The sequence below is a fragment of the Cupressus sempervirens genome, chromosome 8 (assembly GCF_028749045.1).
Source record: "Cupressus sempervirens isolate cs-2001-9-10 chromosome 8, ASM2874904v1, whole genome shotgun sequence".
Taxonomy (NCBI): domain Eukaryota; kingdom Viridiplantae; phylum Streptophyta; class Pinopsida; order Cupressales; family Cupressaceae; genus Cupressus; species Cupressus sempervirens.
Window position 1 is genome coordinate 392,470,202 of NC_143125.1, and position 15,640 is coordinate 392,485,841.

General features: G+C 36.2%; 1 protein-coding gene across 1 annotated transcript in view; it reads right to left on the reverse strand.

Moving 5' to 3' along the window:
• LOC149542938 (Peroxisomal membrane 22 kDa (Mpv17/PMP22) family protein) overlaps positions 1-15,640 on the reverse strand; it is a 92,621-nt gene that overhangs the window by 76,178 nt on the left and 803 nt on the right. The window contains exons 2-3 of the mRNA XM_089797874.1: positions 14,213-14,314; positions 13,799-13,874 (exon numbers count right to left, since the gene is read on the reverse strand). Of these exons, the coding sequence (XP_089654000.1) occupies positions 13,799-13,874; positions 14,213-14,314 (178 nt within the window). The remainder of the gene's footprint in view (positions 1-13,798; positions 13,875-14,212; positions 14,315-15,640) is intronic.

Below are 15,640 nucleotides of genomic sequence, written 5' to 3' on the forward strand. Positions count from 1 at the left end.
TTTCATAAAAAGTGTTTGACAAAATCCTCAGGTCAAGAAATCAGAAAATTAAATTCAGAATTGCAAGGGATATTATATTGTTGGCCACAATGCCAATACAACCAACAATGATATCAGTCTGTTGGTACCACTACCAACACCAGCAACCACACTGCAATATAACCAATCACATTGCAAGACACCGAGGGCATTTTGCCTAGGGATATTATATTGCCTAATGACACTACTGCGGTGAAAGAAGCAAAACAAATTGACTAGTGGTAGGATCAATTTGAGATATTGATGAAGGCTCAAATCCTTCCCTCATCATCAGGGTTCTTGGTCAGGGACTTGATTAGCAATAGGAATCAATTATGGTTGTTTATAGAGCCCCGCCTCATCCGACATAGGCAACTCTACTAGGTGGAGAATTTACAAACAATTGTGGCATAACCATCATAGGTAGCTATTGTGCAAACACCCTCACAAGCTTCGTCACAATTACCATTGGCATCTTAGGAGTTTCCCATGGTTAACCCATCATATGATGACAAGGAGTCTAGTGAGAATGAGTTTGAAGGCATCTCACACTAAATGAGAGACCAAACAAGAATCACCCAATTGGCACAATGTAGAGGTGTCTCCAAAATCTCCAACCCATGGTCCATGTGATGCACAAGGTTGGCGATCTACATTGGTGGCAAAAGAAGCACAACACGTCCTAACATTAATGTAAATGGAATGTGAAGGATAATTTGCAAGATGCTTCACTATTGGGGGGTGGCCAGGAGTTGGGACTCCAAAGATGATGACAGCTCAGCGTCCTATTAGGGAGATGTTCATAGTAAGACATGATTGGGTTCTTTCATCCATATTTGGTACGAAGACTTGTTTCACAGACCTATTCCTTCAAGTGAAGGGCCAAATTGTTTCTATGATGAGCTTGCACAACATAGGGATGAGATCCTTTGAATGGTAGAAACTATTTGTGCCGCAATGTGGATAGGCTTCAAAAGCTCTAAGAATAGTTGGCACAATAAACACAGCTTACTAGGACATAACAGGCTAAGGCAATAGTAGTAGAGGTAAAATTGGCCAAGAAGGAGACATGACTAGCTACAAAGGAGGTGATGGACCTAACCAACTGTCAATCACTAGGGGCTACCTATATAGTGAAGACAACACAGGAACAAGAATTGGTAGCAACTTAGTATCTGAAGTTATGTATTGAGGAGGTTCACCACCTATGAATAATCTAATCACCTACATTGTCAATTCATCCAAGGATGTTCTCTCATCCCCCTTCTTCTCGATAGTCTTACTTCCATTTTAATCCTATCTCCAATTTATTCATTTCCATTTGGAAGAAGACTTTCTATTTGGGGGAGGTTGATGTTGTTCGGTAAACAATAAAGGTCAAAATTACTATTACGTTTAGTCTCCAACTATTGGTGGTTACTTGGCAATTGTCAACAATTGGTGTTCTTAACTAACATTGGCTTTGCTATATATTTCTTGTTGTACATGTAGTTAGGGACCACACATATGAGTTCTTGTACACATTAAAGTCGTATCTTTCTGGAATAATTTTTGAAATTAAAAAAATATCATTCTATTTTGTATTATGCTATTTATATTTACTTGATAACTCATTCAAATAGAAAACTCAAGTAAACAATCATATGGTTGTGTTGCATACAAACCAATTGTAATGTGAATCCTAATCTTTGAATTGTATTATAACCCTTTGCTTTTATGGGAATGATTATTTTTGTTTGCCTATGTAGACCATACAACTAGTAATATAAGACATTAAGAACTATTGCAATTCCAATTGCTAAGGTGCATGATTGAAACAAATTTTAATGTGTTGAGAGTTTTATAATCTTTGAACTGACTTTACCTCCACTCTATCTTTTGTAGCAAGTTGTTGTTTGTAGAATTGTCAGGATTGAGTGCCCAAATATTGGTTAGCTTTCACCACACATCTAATTCTTGTGTTCATCAACACTCTAGCTAAAAGAGAAGACAAGATAATATGCATACAAAACAAAAATGGATTGAAAACAATATAACTATTTCAATAAAGCCAAAACAACTTCTTAAAAAAAACCAACAATCAAAGTTTGCACTTCTCAAAAATGACTATTTGATTTGACAAATAAGTAAACAAAATACTGCAGAAGACAACTTGATAAATTATTCAGTTAAAAATAGATATAAAAACTGCCATGAGAAAATTTAAGTACGAAGAGCACCTATCTATAAGCTTCTACAATGCTTTGCATGAAAAATAAATAAAAAGTTAACCAATGCTCATAAACTATAATAGTTCGCTAGCAACCAAGCAAGCCAAAAGTACAATTATGTAGCCAAAACATCAACTAAAAGTGGAAATTTTCAAATGGATGTCTAATAAGAAAATATGCTATTATAAAGAGACCTTTTAGAAGGTCATCTAAAAATAGAATGTCTCTAAAGAGATCTTAAAAATTATCTCAAAATAGTTGCCTTCCAAAAAAAAGTGGTTGCACAAGCTAAAAATAGATAGTTTAGTGTTGGATCCTTGCTATAACGAAGATCCTCTATAGAGACCTTGAGACTAATAACTCTCCAAAGCATCCTGGTGAGTTGCATCTATAAACCCTCTACATTGAAGATGATCCCTTGACAAACAACAATATTGCTAATCAATTGAACACTTTAAATTATCTTTATTGTAACTCATTAGACCATCATCCTATGAACAGAAAGTGAAATAATTAAAAAGGATACCATGCCAACTACTCCAATGTTAGAATATGGAAATTAGCATTGATCCTTAGATAACTGATGACAAGACTTGAAGAATTTGTTGTGCCAAAGCTAAAAAACGTGTCCCAATTGCATCCTTTGCAATTTTGAAGGTGAAACTTGGATTTCTCTATGTAGAGGCATGATTTTGGACCCTTCTTGCAATTTTGTTATAATTTAATGTTCACCTTTTTACTCAACCCTGTGGAGAAGCTTACACTTTATTGCTTGACCTTGAACCTCTTGACCACATACTAAGGAAATGTGATGCTTTTAGTGATAGGTTTTCATGTGCCTTGATACTTATATGCCTAGGGGCATACCTAGGAGAGGGCGTGACACTTTTTCATCTAAACCCTAATTGGCAACATGGCATTCATCCATCTTAGGATGCAATCAAATTATTAATCACTTTAAGCACATTTTGATTTATTATTTTCATTGACATTTTGACATTTTGGTGTGTATAGGCATACTAGGGGTTTAGACTATCACCTTCCCTTTATTAGAATTTGATTATTAAGTCATCTTAGGCAACATAGAGAGATGGAATGTTATTTTTTCATGTTTCCACTTTTTCATTTTGATTTGCACTTGATCTTTTGACACTTAATTCATCTTAGGCACCCCTAGCCACTTTAGTGTCGCTTTTTCTAATTTGATTTTGAGTTTGGTTGGTTAAGAGAAAAATGCCATTTTAAATTTCTTTAAGTAATTTTCCATACTGCAATTCATCATTAACGTTGCATTTTTCTCACTTAAGTGATCTTCACCACATAAAATGATATTAATAAGCTCAAGATCACACCTAGGTCAACTTAAAGACTATTATCACTTGCTTTTTGTCAATGAAACAGTAATGTTCCTTTCTAGCTCTGGTTGGGTGCTTTGTAGATGTTTGAAATTGCTGCACAAATTTGGAAATGTGTACCACAGGTGTTGTTCGACATATGTTGTTGCTGCTCTGTACGGTGATGGAGGAAGTTAGCATATAGTCAAGGGAGTGAGGTGGGGAGAAGGGGAGGTGTCGATGGCATGTGGTGGAGGGGAAAGAGATAGTGCATATGGTTATGGAGGAAGTTGGCATGCAGTCGAGGGAATAAGGTGGGGAGAAGGAGAGGTGTCGACGGCGTGGGGTGGAGGGGAAGAGACAGTGCATACGATGCTGGCAAAGGAGATGGTGTACGAGGAGGATTCGATCAGTCTGTATAAAGCTATGGGTTACATCAAGTGTATAGTGTTTGTCGGTAGTTGTACAACAAAAGAACTGTGGGGAATGGTGGGTTGTGCATAGGATGGTGTATGGTGTGGAGGTGATGTTAGGGAGTACGGTGGGCTAAGTGAGGGTGTGCGCATGCTGAGAGGATACCACAAGCCGTACAACTAGTAGATTGTATGATTGCGGGTGGCTTGCGCCAAGTGACAAAACAATGTAATGTAGATAATGTCATATGCATCTTCAACAATGCCAATACAAGTGTAAATTGAAATAATAATTAAATGTCAAATATAAATCAAATATTCACCAAAATGTATACCAATACAAATATTTGCAAAATGTCACCAAACCCGAAGTATACTTGCAGTAGGGATGGCTCTCCAGATGTGTGAGATCCGAAGCAAAGAATTACAGAGAAGGGAATGGGGTGAGGGTTGAATCCCACCGAAAACGGTACAGCCAAGTAGGGCAGATCTTCCACTTCCAAAATGGCAAACAACATTGAACTTTAACCAGAATTTGCAATACAATAAAATAATCCAACTCGCGTACCTAAAAAACTAACCCGACAAACATATATACCTCATTGGAGGAAAACTCTCGAGCGAGAAACAACGTGCCAACACATGACAAGGCAAACACCTATGCCTACAAAAAATTAAGGATGAGCCCGAGATATACATAAATCTATCGAGACCCAAAATAAAAGTTATTGATTTATTTTTATTTAATAGCGAGGATATTACAGTCCTCCCATCCCAAAAGTTGCTTGCCCTCAAGAAATTGCAAAACCAATTCTGGAAGACCTTTTGTAATAATCTTCTTCAGTTAGTATCAGGCACCACGTAGATCTTATTGCCATAGTAAATGGTGTCATCAATCACTTTGTATCTATCATCCTGTATATAGTCATCCATCAACCAACATGCAAAAGTTTTTTTGGAGTACTCAACCAATAGATGAACCCACCAATCACTCAAGGAATGAGGTTTAGTATTGACTGTCATGTTTTTACTTACCTCCATCACGTTGCGGTTAGATTTTGAGATCATATCTTGTTTAAAAATCGCCTCCATCTTCTCAATTATGACTTCCCTCAGTCCTTTATTCAACATTCGTCTAAGCAACACCCTCTTGCCATCTGTCTCAAATGGAAAGTTCATCCTCTTAAAGCTTTGGGTATACTAATCAAGGGTCTCCATCCACTAGATGCCCAATATGATATCAGTGTCCACCAGATCTATGACAAATAAACCCTATGTCAAGGTATAGTTTCCCATGGTAATGTTGAGTTTTGGAATCACGTGAATGCAGGACAACAAAGTTCCTCATATAGCCTTGAACTCAAATCCTTTATGATGTACTACTTGAAAAGCCTTGTTAGTGACCAATGATGAATTGATGAAATTGATTGCGGTGCCACTATCGATCATGATTGTGACTCATTTTCTATGAAGTGTGTGACATATCCTAAATATACTACTTCCAGCCATCGTATTGAGAGTAGCAATGGAACCCCCTTTTTGCACGAAAGTGACGATTCTCTCTGCCTCAATAGTTTCGATACCTCAGCCTTCAGAGACTGGGTTTTCTTCTTCATTGTCAAGTAACACCTCAATGTAGTGAATTTTTCCCTTTCTAAGACAATGGTGACATGGTCTCCATGGTTCCTTGCAAGTGAAGCAAAGTTTCCACATTTGAAGTTCCTATTGAGAGTCTTCATCCAGGGGAGGCTCTTTTTGAATTGGCTCCTTATCTTTGTCTTCTTGAGGGAGATACTCGAGCATCTATGTGTGTTTTAGAGGAACATGTGGTTATATTGCACACCTTCTTAATAGCTTTGTTGAGTATGCACGGGTTGAACCCTTTGATCCAGCCTCTCAAGGGTTCCCTCGGTTCATTCATGAATAACACGATCCAACGTCTCTCCGAGAGGTTTGTGACTAGTACTAATAGCCTTTGGAATTTTGTGATTTAATTGTCTACCTACCTATTTGTCTCAGCCACACCAGATCTTTGAAGTTAAGTTCAGGGCCCTTCCCATCGAACCGGTTGATGAGTCTCTCAATGAACTCGGCATAAGAGGTCACTTGGTCATGGTCAAGAGTGACCAATCTGTGGTGCCACCATTCATGTGCCACTCCTTCCAGATGGAGCGTTGCAAACTTGATTGCTTACTCTTCGAGTATTGGATTGAGCTGAAAATAGGTGTTGACCTTCAAAACCCATGCATGTGCAGTAATTGCTCCAAATCCATCAAATAGTGATAAGTTCACTTTTCCAATCTTTCTCCTGAGATCATCATTAAAATAACCACGATTTCCCCCGCCTGAATATCTCGTTCTTAGATCAACATAGTCTTTATAGGATATATCACCTTCCATATTCACATTCCTCCAATCTTCTTTAAGTTGTTCTTTCATTTCCTAGAAGGTGGGCTCTCGTTCTTTGCATGGTGCTTCCATCCCTGGAGGGAAAATTGGTGTTGAAGATTGAGAGCACGAAGGTTGTGGGTCTGTCCTTCCCGTAACAAAGTTGTCTCTATGCCCATTTTATTCTCTAATTATTTTTCCCTCAACCAATTTCTTTAATGTTTCCTGCATAAGCCATTGGGTTGCGTTAATCTGAATTTGGTTTTGGTTGAGCTCTCTTAGAAGATTCATGAGTTTTGTCATAGGATCTTGTGGATTGCCCATTCTACCAACAAAGTGATCTCACCTGCTTCAAGTATAAACTTGCATTAACTTCCACATGCTAGCAGAATCACTGGCTCTAATACCATTGCAATGTTCCTTTCTAGATCCGATCGCGTGCTCTACAAATGTTTGTGAAATCTCTGCACAAATTTGGAAATGTGTATCATGGGTGTTGTTCGACGATGTTGTAGCTACTTCGTATGATGATGGATGAAGTTGGCATACGATCGAGGGAGTAAGGTAGGGAGAAGGGAAGATGTCAATGGTGTGCAGTGAAGGGGAAAGAGATAGTGTGTATGCTCAAGGGAGTAAGATGGAGAGAAGGGGAGGTGTCGATGGTGTGCAATGGATGGGAAAGAGATAGTGCATACAATGGTGACAAAGGAGATGGTGGCATATAGGACGGAGGTTAAGATCAGTTTATACAGACTCCAAAGCTATGAGCTGCTTCAAGCGTACGATGTTTGTTGGTAGTTGTACAATGGAAAGGACCGTGGGGAATGGTGGATCGCGCAGAGGATGATGTATGGTGTGGGGGTGATGTCAGGGAGTACGGTAGGCTAATTGAGGGTGTGCACATGATAAGAGGATGTTGCAAGTCGTACGCGAGGGGGGGATGACTTGCGCCAAGTGATGGAACAATGTAGTGTGTGTCGTCAGCAATGCCGATACAAGTGCAAATCAAAATAATAGTTAAATGCCAAATATAAATCAAATACTCACCAAACTTAGATGTATAACAACAAAGATGTTTGCAAAATGTCACTGAACCGAAAGTATAATTGCAGATAGAGATGGCATTCTAGATGTGCTAGATCCAAAGTAGAGAATTACAAAGAACAAAATAGGGTAAGGGTTGAATCCCACCGAAACCCAAATAGCCAAGTAGCGAAGATCTTCCACTTCTAAAATGGCGAACAACACTGAACTCCAATTGAAATTCACAACACAACAAAACAATCCAAATCGCATACCTACAACTAACCCAATGGACATATATAGCTCATCAGAGGAAAACTCCCAAGGGAGAAACAACATGTCGACACATGACATGGAAAACACCTAGACCTAACAAAAATTACAGACAAGCCTGAGATATACATAAATCTATGGGTACCCCCAAATAGAAATTTTTTTTTTTAATTTAATGACGGGGATATTACAGAAACTCATTATTCCTACCCCATGAGTGTTCCATGCATCTTTCCTTGACTTCAAATCATCAAAAGTACTTTTCTTTGATCAAGATGTACTCCAACAATGCCAATGATTAATTCCCTACCTTGGCATTTCACTAAACTTTATTCAAGATGTATTCACCTTGCCTATCATGCTTGAAGACCTTCTCTCATAGGCCTTGAAAAGGAATATATTAAATTGACAAGGACCACATTGAGAAGTATCAGAAACAAGGACTCAAGAATAGCTTCCAAACAAAAAGGGCTTTTTTTTGCTGAATTTTGACTCCAAAAGGGTATAAGTTAACAATAAAGAATCAAGGAAAACCTATTTTCAAACATATTTAAAAATAAAGCATCCTCTTCAAATCTATTATATTGAACATAATTCGCAGACTCAAACTTGAGAGTACTTGACAAGCCCAAAATTTTCAACTCAACAAAAACTTGGCAAGAACTCGGCAACTTAGAAAGGACTAAAAATTAAAATCTCTTACAGAAATTTTCATTTTGTAAAATTCAATTTAAAAATATGTTAGATTAGAAATTGGCATCTTGAAAGAGAAATGCATGTTGTGATACAAAAAACAAGTGAAACACACATTTTGACCAGTGTTTTACCTATGTCAACATTTTAACCTGTGTATTTTGCATCTACAACAACATGAGAGTTGAACTTGCGAAACGTCACCCAAAAAAAAGAGTACTCAGAGCTTACAAATTATGATATTGAATGTATATGCCGTTTGGCTCCTCCAAGATCAAACTCAAATTTAAATTTATATGCATTAAATAAGAATCTAAACCCTTGACAAGGATTCTAAGGAATTAAGTTTAGACAAAAGACTATGTTGGCTAAAAACTTTGTAAGTCATTGACCACAACTTACAAACTTGACTTTAGGCAACCTTTCATGAGATTTCTCTCTTCTCTTAGCAATAGGGGAGGCTCCCTTCTTACCAAAGGTGGCTCCAATATAAACTTAAATGGAAATTACAAAAAGGGTGGTTCTTTTAATCAATTCCTCTTTTCTCATGAATGATTTGCAAGCAATTACGACTTTCAAACTTAACAAAAAAATTTATATTGCTACAATAATGTTAGTGACCCTAGAATTGACATAAGAAACACCAAGGGAAGTAGTTTATCTTTTATGTTTTGTGAAACAAAAAGAGGAACCCAAAGTCTCCTATGTTTGTCTCGAATGAGGATTCAAGCAAAATAACTAGTCAGGCACAAAGTCTCTTACTGGATACTCTGAAATTTAATAAAAACACTTATAACTAAAAACCACAGTCCTCAGCTCTAAGTGATTACCGCCACTACTATCTATCACAATTTGTCCTCCTACATCACATAGTCTTCAGAAGTTCAAATTGGCGTTGAATGCAATGGGCAGCTCAAAGTCTGCACAATTGAATCCAAATCACTCTTGAACCAAGGCATTAAAACTCACAATCAATTCAAGGAAATGTCATCATATAACAGTTTGAATTCACACAACGTCTCCAAACAATTTGCCTCTTTTATTGAAAGCAATCTGATTTACATCTAAGTGCAAAGTCTTAGAGTGCACAATACAAATTGGCAAAATTGTGTTGCCTTTGCAAAAGATAATTATTTACAATGAGCTCCCTCCTATATATAGCAAAAGGGTGGAGAGAAAGATAGAGAAAGATGGGGAAAACCCTTAAACACCTTAACTTATTCCCTTACAAACTTCTAACTAAATTTGACTGATTCAAAGTTGCGTGTCTAATGCACTTGCAACCTGATGACATGTTACAACTTTGCACGTGATACTATGCAATTACATTTGATTTTGTATTACATGAATATGTCAATTACAAATTATAAAACATGATGAAAATATTCTAAGTGCCTGACAAAACACGACTTCTATTACATCATTATTTATGGTCTTCATGTTGTTAAAGGCATGCTTTAAGAATGATGTGCTCAAGTTTGGTGGAAGCATCTCGAACCAGAATATGAATATGTATCCTTGATTGTTTTGTTGAGTGTTGATTGAACATTTTTGTCTTGAAAGCATTCTATGCTTATAATTGTTGTTTCACCTCCTTGTAGGCTCCATTATGTGATCATGCTTGTCTCATGTCCCTCTTTCTTCGTAGCATGCATGATTGAAGGACTTTTAAGCAATCGAGGACGAAGGAATTAAAGTAAAACGAACTCTTTAAATGGGGGAAAAAACTTTAAAATAAGGTTTTCTAGGAGCATTGCATATAGGGTATGTGGTTGAGCTCAAAATGTGTGTATGCATGTGTGGACAGCAGGCTTTATGCATGGAAAATGCATGGAAACAGGCAGCATAGCATCTACTTATAATGAACTATAATGTTTTCAACATAAGAAAGTGGGCAAGCAACCACCATCATGAGTTTTCAGTCACATGATAGCAATATAACAAACACAGATGAAGTGCATGCAAGCGTAAAGGTGGAAATTTTGGATGCAAAAACATGTTGCAAAAATGAGCTTGCTTTCTTTGGTAATTTCATTCAAGAACGGGGTTTTAAATCCTGATTGCATATGCAAGTAAGCTGAGATTCTTGCATATGCAACTTGGAGAAATAAGATGGAAGATAGATGGAGCACATAACATATACATATTACATTATGCAAATCTGAAAATTGAAATGAAATGGTTTGCATAAACAAAAGAACAAATACAAACAACAAAGCCCTATGAAATTAGCAAAGAATCTTACCATTTTCCCTCGAGAAGCAAATGAGGAAGTCTCTTTAATCTCTTATACAAAATCTAAAAATGAATCCAATGAGATTTTAGATTTAGATAGATTGCAGGGATGAGACTTAAATAGACTTCAAATCTTGACTCAATCCTTTCAAAATGAACACATTCTTGAATCAAAATCCGTTGCTTGCCAAGAGCGAGAAATTAGAAATCAAAAATGCACAATAATAGCAAACACTTTGACCAAACCACAATGTGTAATATGTCCAAGGCATCAAATGCAACTTGAAAAGAGTTGTAGACAAGCTGAAAATGAAATTAAATGCCTTAGAACTTATCTTGAGCAATAACTTGAAGGTTTGATGAAGAAAAAGGACCAAATAAGAGACATTTTTTAGCGCAAACGTGCCCTAAATGGTCTGTATTGTGAATAAAAATACCTCTAAATGTGCAAGTTTGATGAGACAAGAATGATCCTTGATGGATTTAAAGCAAAAACAACCCTATTGGAGGAACTAATCTTGAGTTTTTGGTGATGAATCTTGAGCAGGTTTACTCCAAAAATTCGTTTTTGCCAAAAACGCCCAAAACAAAGTGTGTTTTTCTAACTCAAAAGATGATTTTTTCTCTAAGAAATCACCACCAAGAGGAGTTCAATAAAAAAACGTATGTAATAGTGAGTAAAGACAGGTTTTTAAGAAGCAAAAGTATGTGCTTTTGTTCCCAATATCACCACCATAAGTGTTTTTGGTGCAAATGGAAGTAAAGATATGTTTTTAAGATGGATAAGCATGTGTTTTTCACTTCAAAAACTCCACCATATGCTTTTGCATGTCCAAACGCCTCTATTGAAGAAGTATAGACAAGTTTTTAAGATAACAAAACACATGAAAATTAAAATACATATGCTTTTGGGTTCAAAAGCTCTACCATTATGCATATATATCATAACTCAAATTAAAATACACATTAATGGCCTTTTAGAATGCAATAACATTTGCTTTCCAGTTCAAATTCCCCATGTATAAAGTTATTAAAGGTCTATAATAATAACATTTAAATATGCAAAAGCAAATTCAAAACCCCACTTACGCATATTAATGATATAAGAATCTGTTATTGCATATAAAAAGCCCACCTATATGCAGCTAAAGCTTATATTTTATTGGCACTAGGTTTGAAAAGGTGATTTATGTGCTGGTGATATGCAATGAGTTATAAAAACTCCACCTTCATGCATTTTAAGTGTCTCGTGTAATTAAATTTAATAAATAACTATAGTTTTCAATAGAGTAACATAAAATAGGCTTTAAAAAGCCAATTTCATTCGAAAACTAAAACCTATGGTCAAATCAACCCAGAATGAGTTTAATTTTAAAATGGATGTCAAAATCCAATTTGGATATTAAAAATAATTCTATTTCATGCAATTGCCGATAAAAAGCCCACTTTTGAAGGATTTTTTAACAAAACGTCTTGTCACTCTGAAAACACCCACCTTTTCCTTTATAAATTGAGCTAGACAACTCTTTTTGAGGCCTAAGTTAGCTTGAAATAAGCGGGGTTCCAAGGGCTATTATCCTAAGGGAAAAACAAGACCCAAAACTATTTGAAACAAAAATAAAAACAAAGAAAAGACGCAGGAATTACCAAAAATCAAGCGCTTGCAGTCAGAGAAGAAAAACTCTTACTTACAAACATTTGGGAATTTAACTTGATGGAAACCTTCAAAAAAAATGCATACATAAAGTCACATAGATGCACCTATGAATCAATGAGAAAATTGTGTACAGTTGCTACAATTTTGTAATGTCAAAATTGAGGACAACAAACTACAACATTTGAATCAGCCTCTTTGGCTCTAGCTGACACCAAGCTCAAATCAATAAAACAAAATTTAATTTTATAACATTTTCTTGGATAAAGAAACTCTTGAGGAACGGAAGACTACTATTTACTCACCCATTCAGATGTTGGTCAGTCCAACCCAAAACAAAAATATTGTCAGCATGGGTAAGGCCTGTCTTGAATAGTATCATGAAATCTATAAAAGATAAGGAACTTCTGAAAGCTTTGTAATTTTTATGTTTTAAGACTTTGGTTGTCCCGGCTCTTCATATCTATCGTGTTCTTCCATAAAAAGAGTGAGGGTGAAGGTTGGAATGAGTCAAATTCTTAAATAATAATGAAGCCAGTCCTCAGCAAGATGAGGCTAAGGTGTAATTCATTTTTCCAGTCCACCTTTGGGCTGCTGTTTGTTTGGTTTATGGCATTTCTCTTCATCTATGAGATCAGCTTATAGCACTATTTTTATCATCTTACTCCTACGATGTTAATTATATATTTTTTACTTCTATGGTTGTCAAATTCAAACTGATTTTGCCTTCATGTGATTTCCTATATGCTCAGTTGTGAGCTTATGCACTGTTTAAAGACTGTCTTCATCATCCCTTTGTTTAGTGTCTTTGGTGTCTTAATATTGCATAACTTTTCCAAGTACTGTATAGAATTCATGGCGGGCAGACATGACCACTAAGTGAAACCCTTCGATAAATTATTATGAAAAAACACTCTAGAAAAGGATTGTACAGAAGATCTATTTTTTCTACATTATAACTATAAAGGAAACATAAGCATTTTAGCATCCAAAACAATGTAAACCAAAGTGTAGCATTATGCTCATATAATAACGGATCCTAACATGTATATTGGTTCAATTTCCATATCCTTAAAGAAACATGAACTGGAAGAAAATACAATTTTAGTTGAACTAACGGGGTTCCCATGAGCAGTTTATTTGATCCATCATAAAGATTCTAGTAGCAAAATCAGTCTAGTGGACATCTAACAGTAGAACAATGCTCATGTAATAATTGATGAAAGAACAGATAAAGGAACTGATTTCCTTCTTCTCAAAAAGACTCAAACGGTTGAAGAAGAATGTAAGGTTAGGTGAATTAAAGGTGATTTCTCATGTGCAGTTCAGTTTCTCTATCATAAACATTCTAGTAGCACAATTCCTGGAAATTTGACAGTGAGAAAAACTCATAAACTCAAACTGGAAGACAACTGCACTGATTACAAACTTGTGGTTGTTCTCACAAGCAGTTTATTTTTCCTATACCTCTTACACATGGCATCCATCCCTTGTTGGAATTTGGCATTAATATTACAATTTGGATTTCTCCATACTTATCTAGAGTTAGAATCATACCCTCGATAACTAATCCATAATAAGCGAGGAAAAACATATTATTCCATGGTGAAGAAGTTAGCTGCTCAAGCACAACCTGAAAGATCATTGTAATTTATTAGCATATCATCGTTATCCAATTTCAAATATGATATAAAATTGAAAACATGGCGCACACACAACACTTGCAGGAAAAAAAAATTTAAATCTCAACTCCGATATCAGCTAACAAAACAGGCTCTAACTATTATACACAAAAAAATCCATCAATAAGCTATTCAGGAATAGTGATTTTAGAGAGCTAACTAAGCCAATGCCAAACTCAATATCAAGAAAGTACAATAAATTGCAAGCAAATCGAAAGTAATTACAAACAAGAAATTTGTGAAGCAAGGAATTTACATATACATTTTTTACTACTGTATAGTGGATTACCTTTTTAGCAATTGTTTTTGTATCCTTTTTTCCCTTGAAGATGTGATCCATTAACTTATGCAAGAAATGCCCAAATGGCCCTGCATATGCAAAGCCATACAGCTGCAATTGACCAGTTTAGGAAAATCAGACAATTCGAGAGTCCCAACCCACAGAAAAAACCATAAGCATTGATCTTGTCCCTACTAATAATAGATTTCATTCAAAATGATCACATCAATACAAACATGAGGCATGGGCAAATCATCCAAATCTGGAGTACAAGATCAAAGACATAAAAGAAACACAATATAAACAACAACAAGAGTTTACCAGACCATCACAAATAAGTTTTATAGTCAAGGAGAACTACTAATATTCAAAGAAATAAAAATCAAGAACAAAGATACTATAGAAGAAACATTATCCCAACAGGGGTGATTGCAAATATAGTCTTCTTCATTCAAATTCTTATAAACAGAAAGAAAGTAGATACGCAAGGAGATCTTAAGTGCGTGCCAAAATAACTAAGAAGTGGATTGCATTTGCAACAAGAAAGTGTGATTCCAGTCATCCCATTCTAGGTCGAGCCTCCCGTCAAAACCCCTAACAATGTCTTCCAATTTCTAAGAGAGGGAATGATTAGTCGTTGTTGGTAGCAGATGGGTTTAGTAAGATGAGTGTGCTCGTTCCTTGAATATATTTAAAAGCAGTGAGGTGGCAGAGCTGTTTCATACTACTGTTCACTCCGGTTTACCAGAAAGCCTAACATCAGATTATGATGCTAGGTTCTTGGATTAGCTTTGGTGTGCACTATAGGACAAGATGGACACATAAATAAAGCACTCCACTACTTTTTGTCGTCAGTCCAATGGGCAAACAGAAGTGGCTACCAAACCCTGACTGCAGCTCTTGATAAGGTATGACCAAAAGCATCTAAGTTCATAGGATGATTTGCCATATACTCAAAACCCTTACAACACGGCAGTCCATTTGGTAAAACTCCAACCACACTGAAACCAAAAGTGTCTAAAATAATCTCCTCTAGCTCATGAATGTGAACTCCAGAATATGTGGGTTAGAGAGAGCCTGTTTAACCCCTATACCCTTATATTACTCTAAACTCTCTCTAGTATGTATCTTGCCAACGGTGGACTGGTAAATTCTCACCTAAAGTGATACCGTCAAGGTGGAAAACCGGAAAGGAGTAGATACTAGCCCACTTATTTATCTTACAACGTTAAGTACTGTGATTGCATGTTAAATGATGCCAAATATCTTGATTAGAACAATTCAGTGGGATAATCCTAATTAAATCATTAAGAAATTAATCACTTGCTGCTCAACGAACAGAGCAACTGAAGTGGGACAAATTACTTTCAGGGCCGGCAATTTCTTGATTGTTGTCAACACTAGCTTCAAAGAAAGGAAAAGAAGGAACTTAAACTT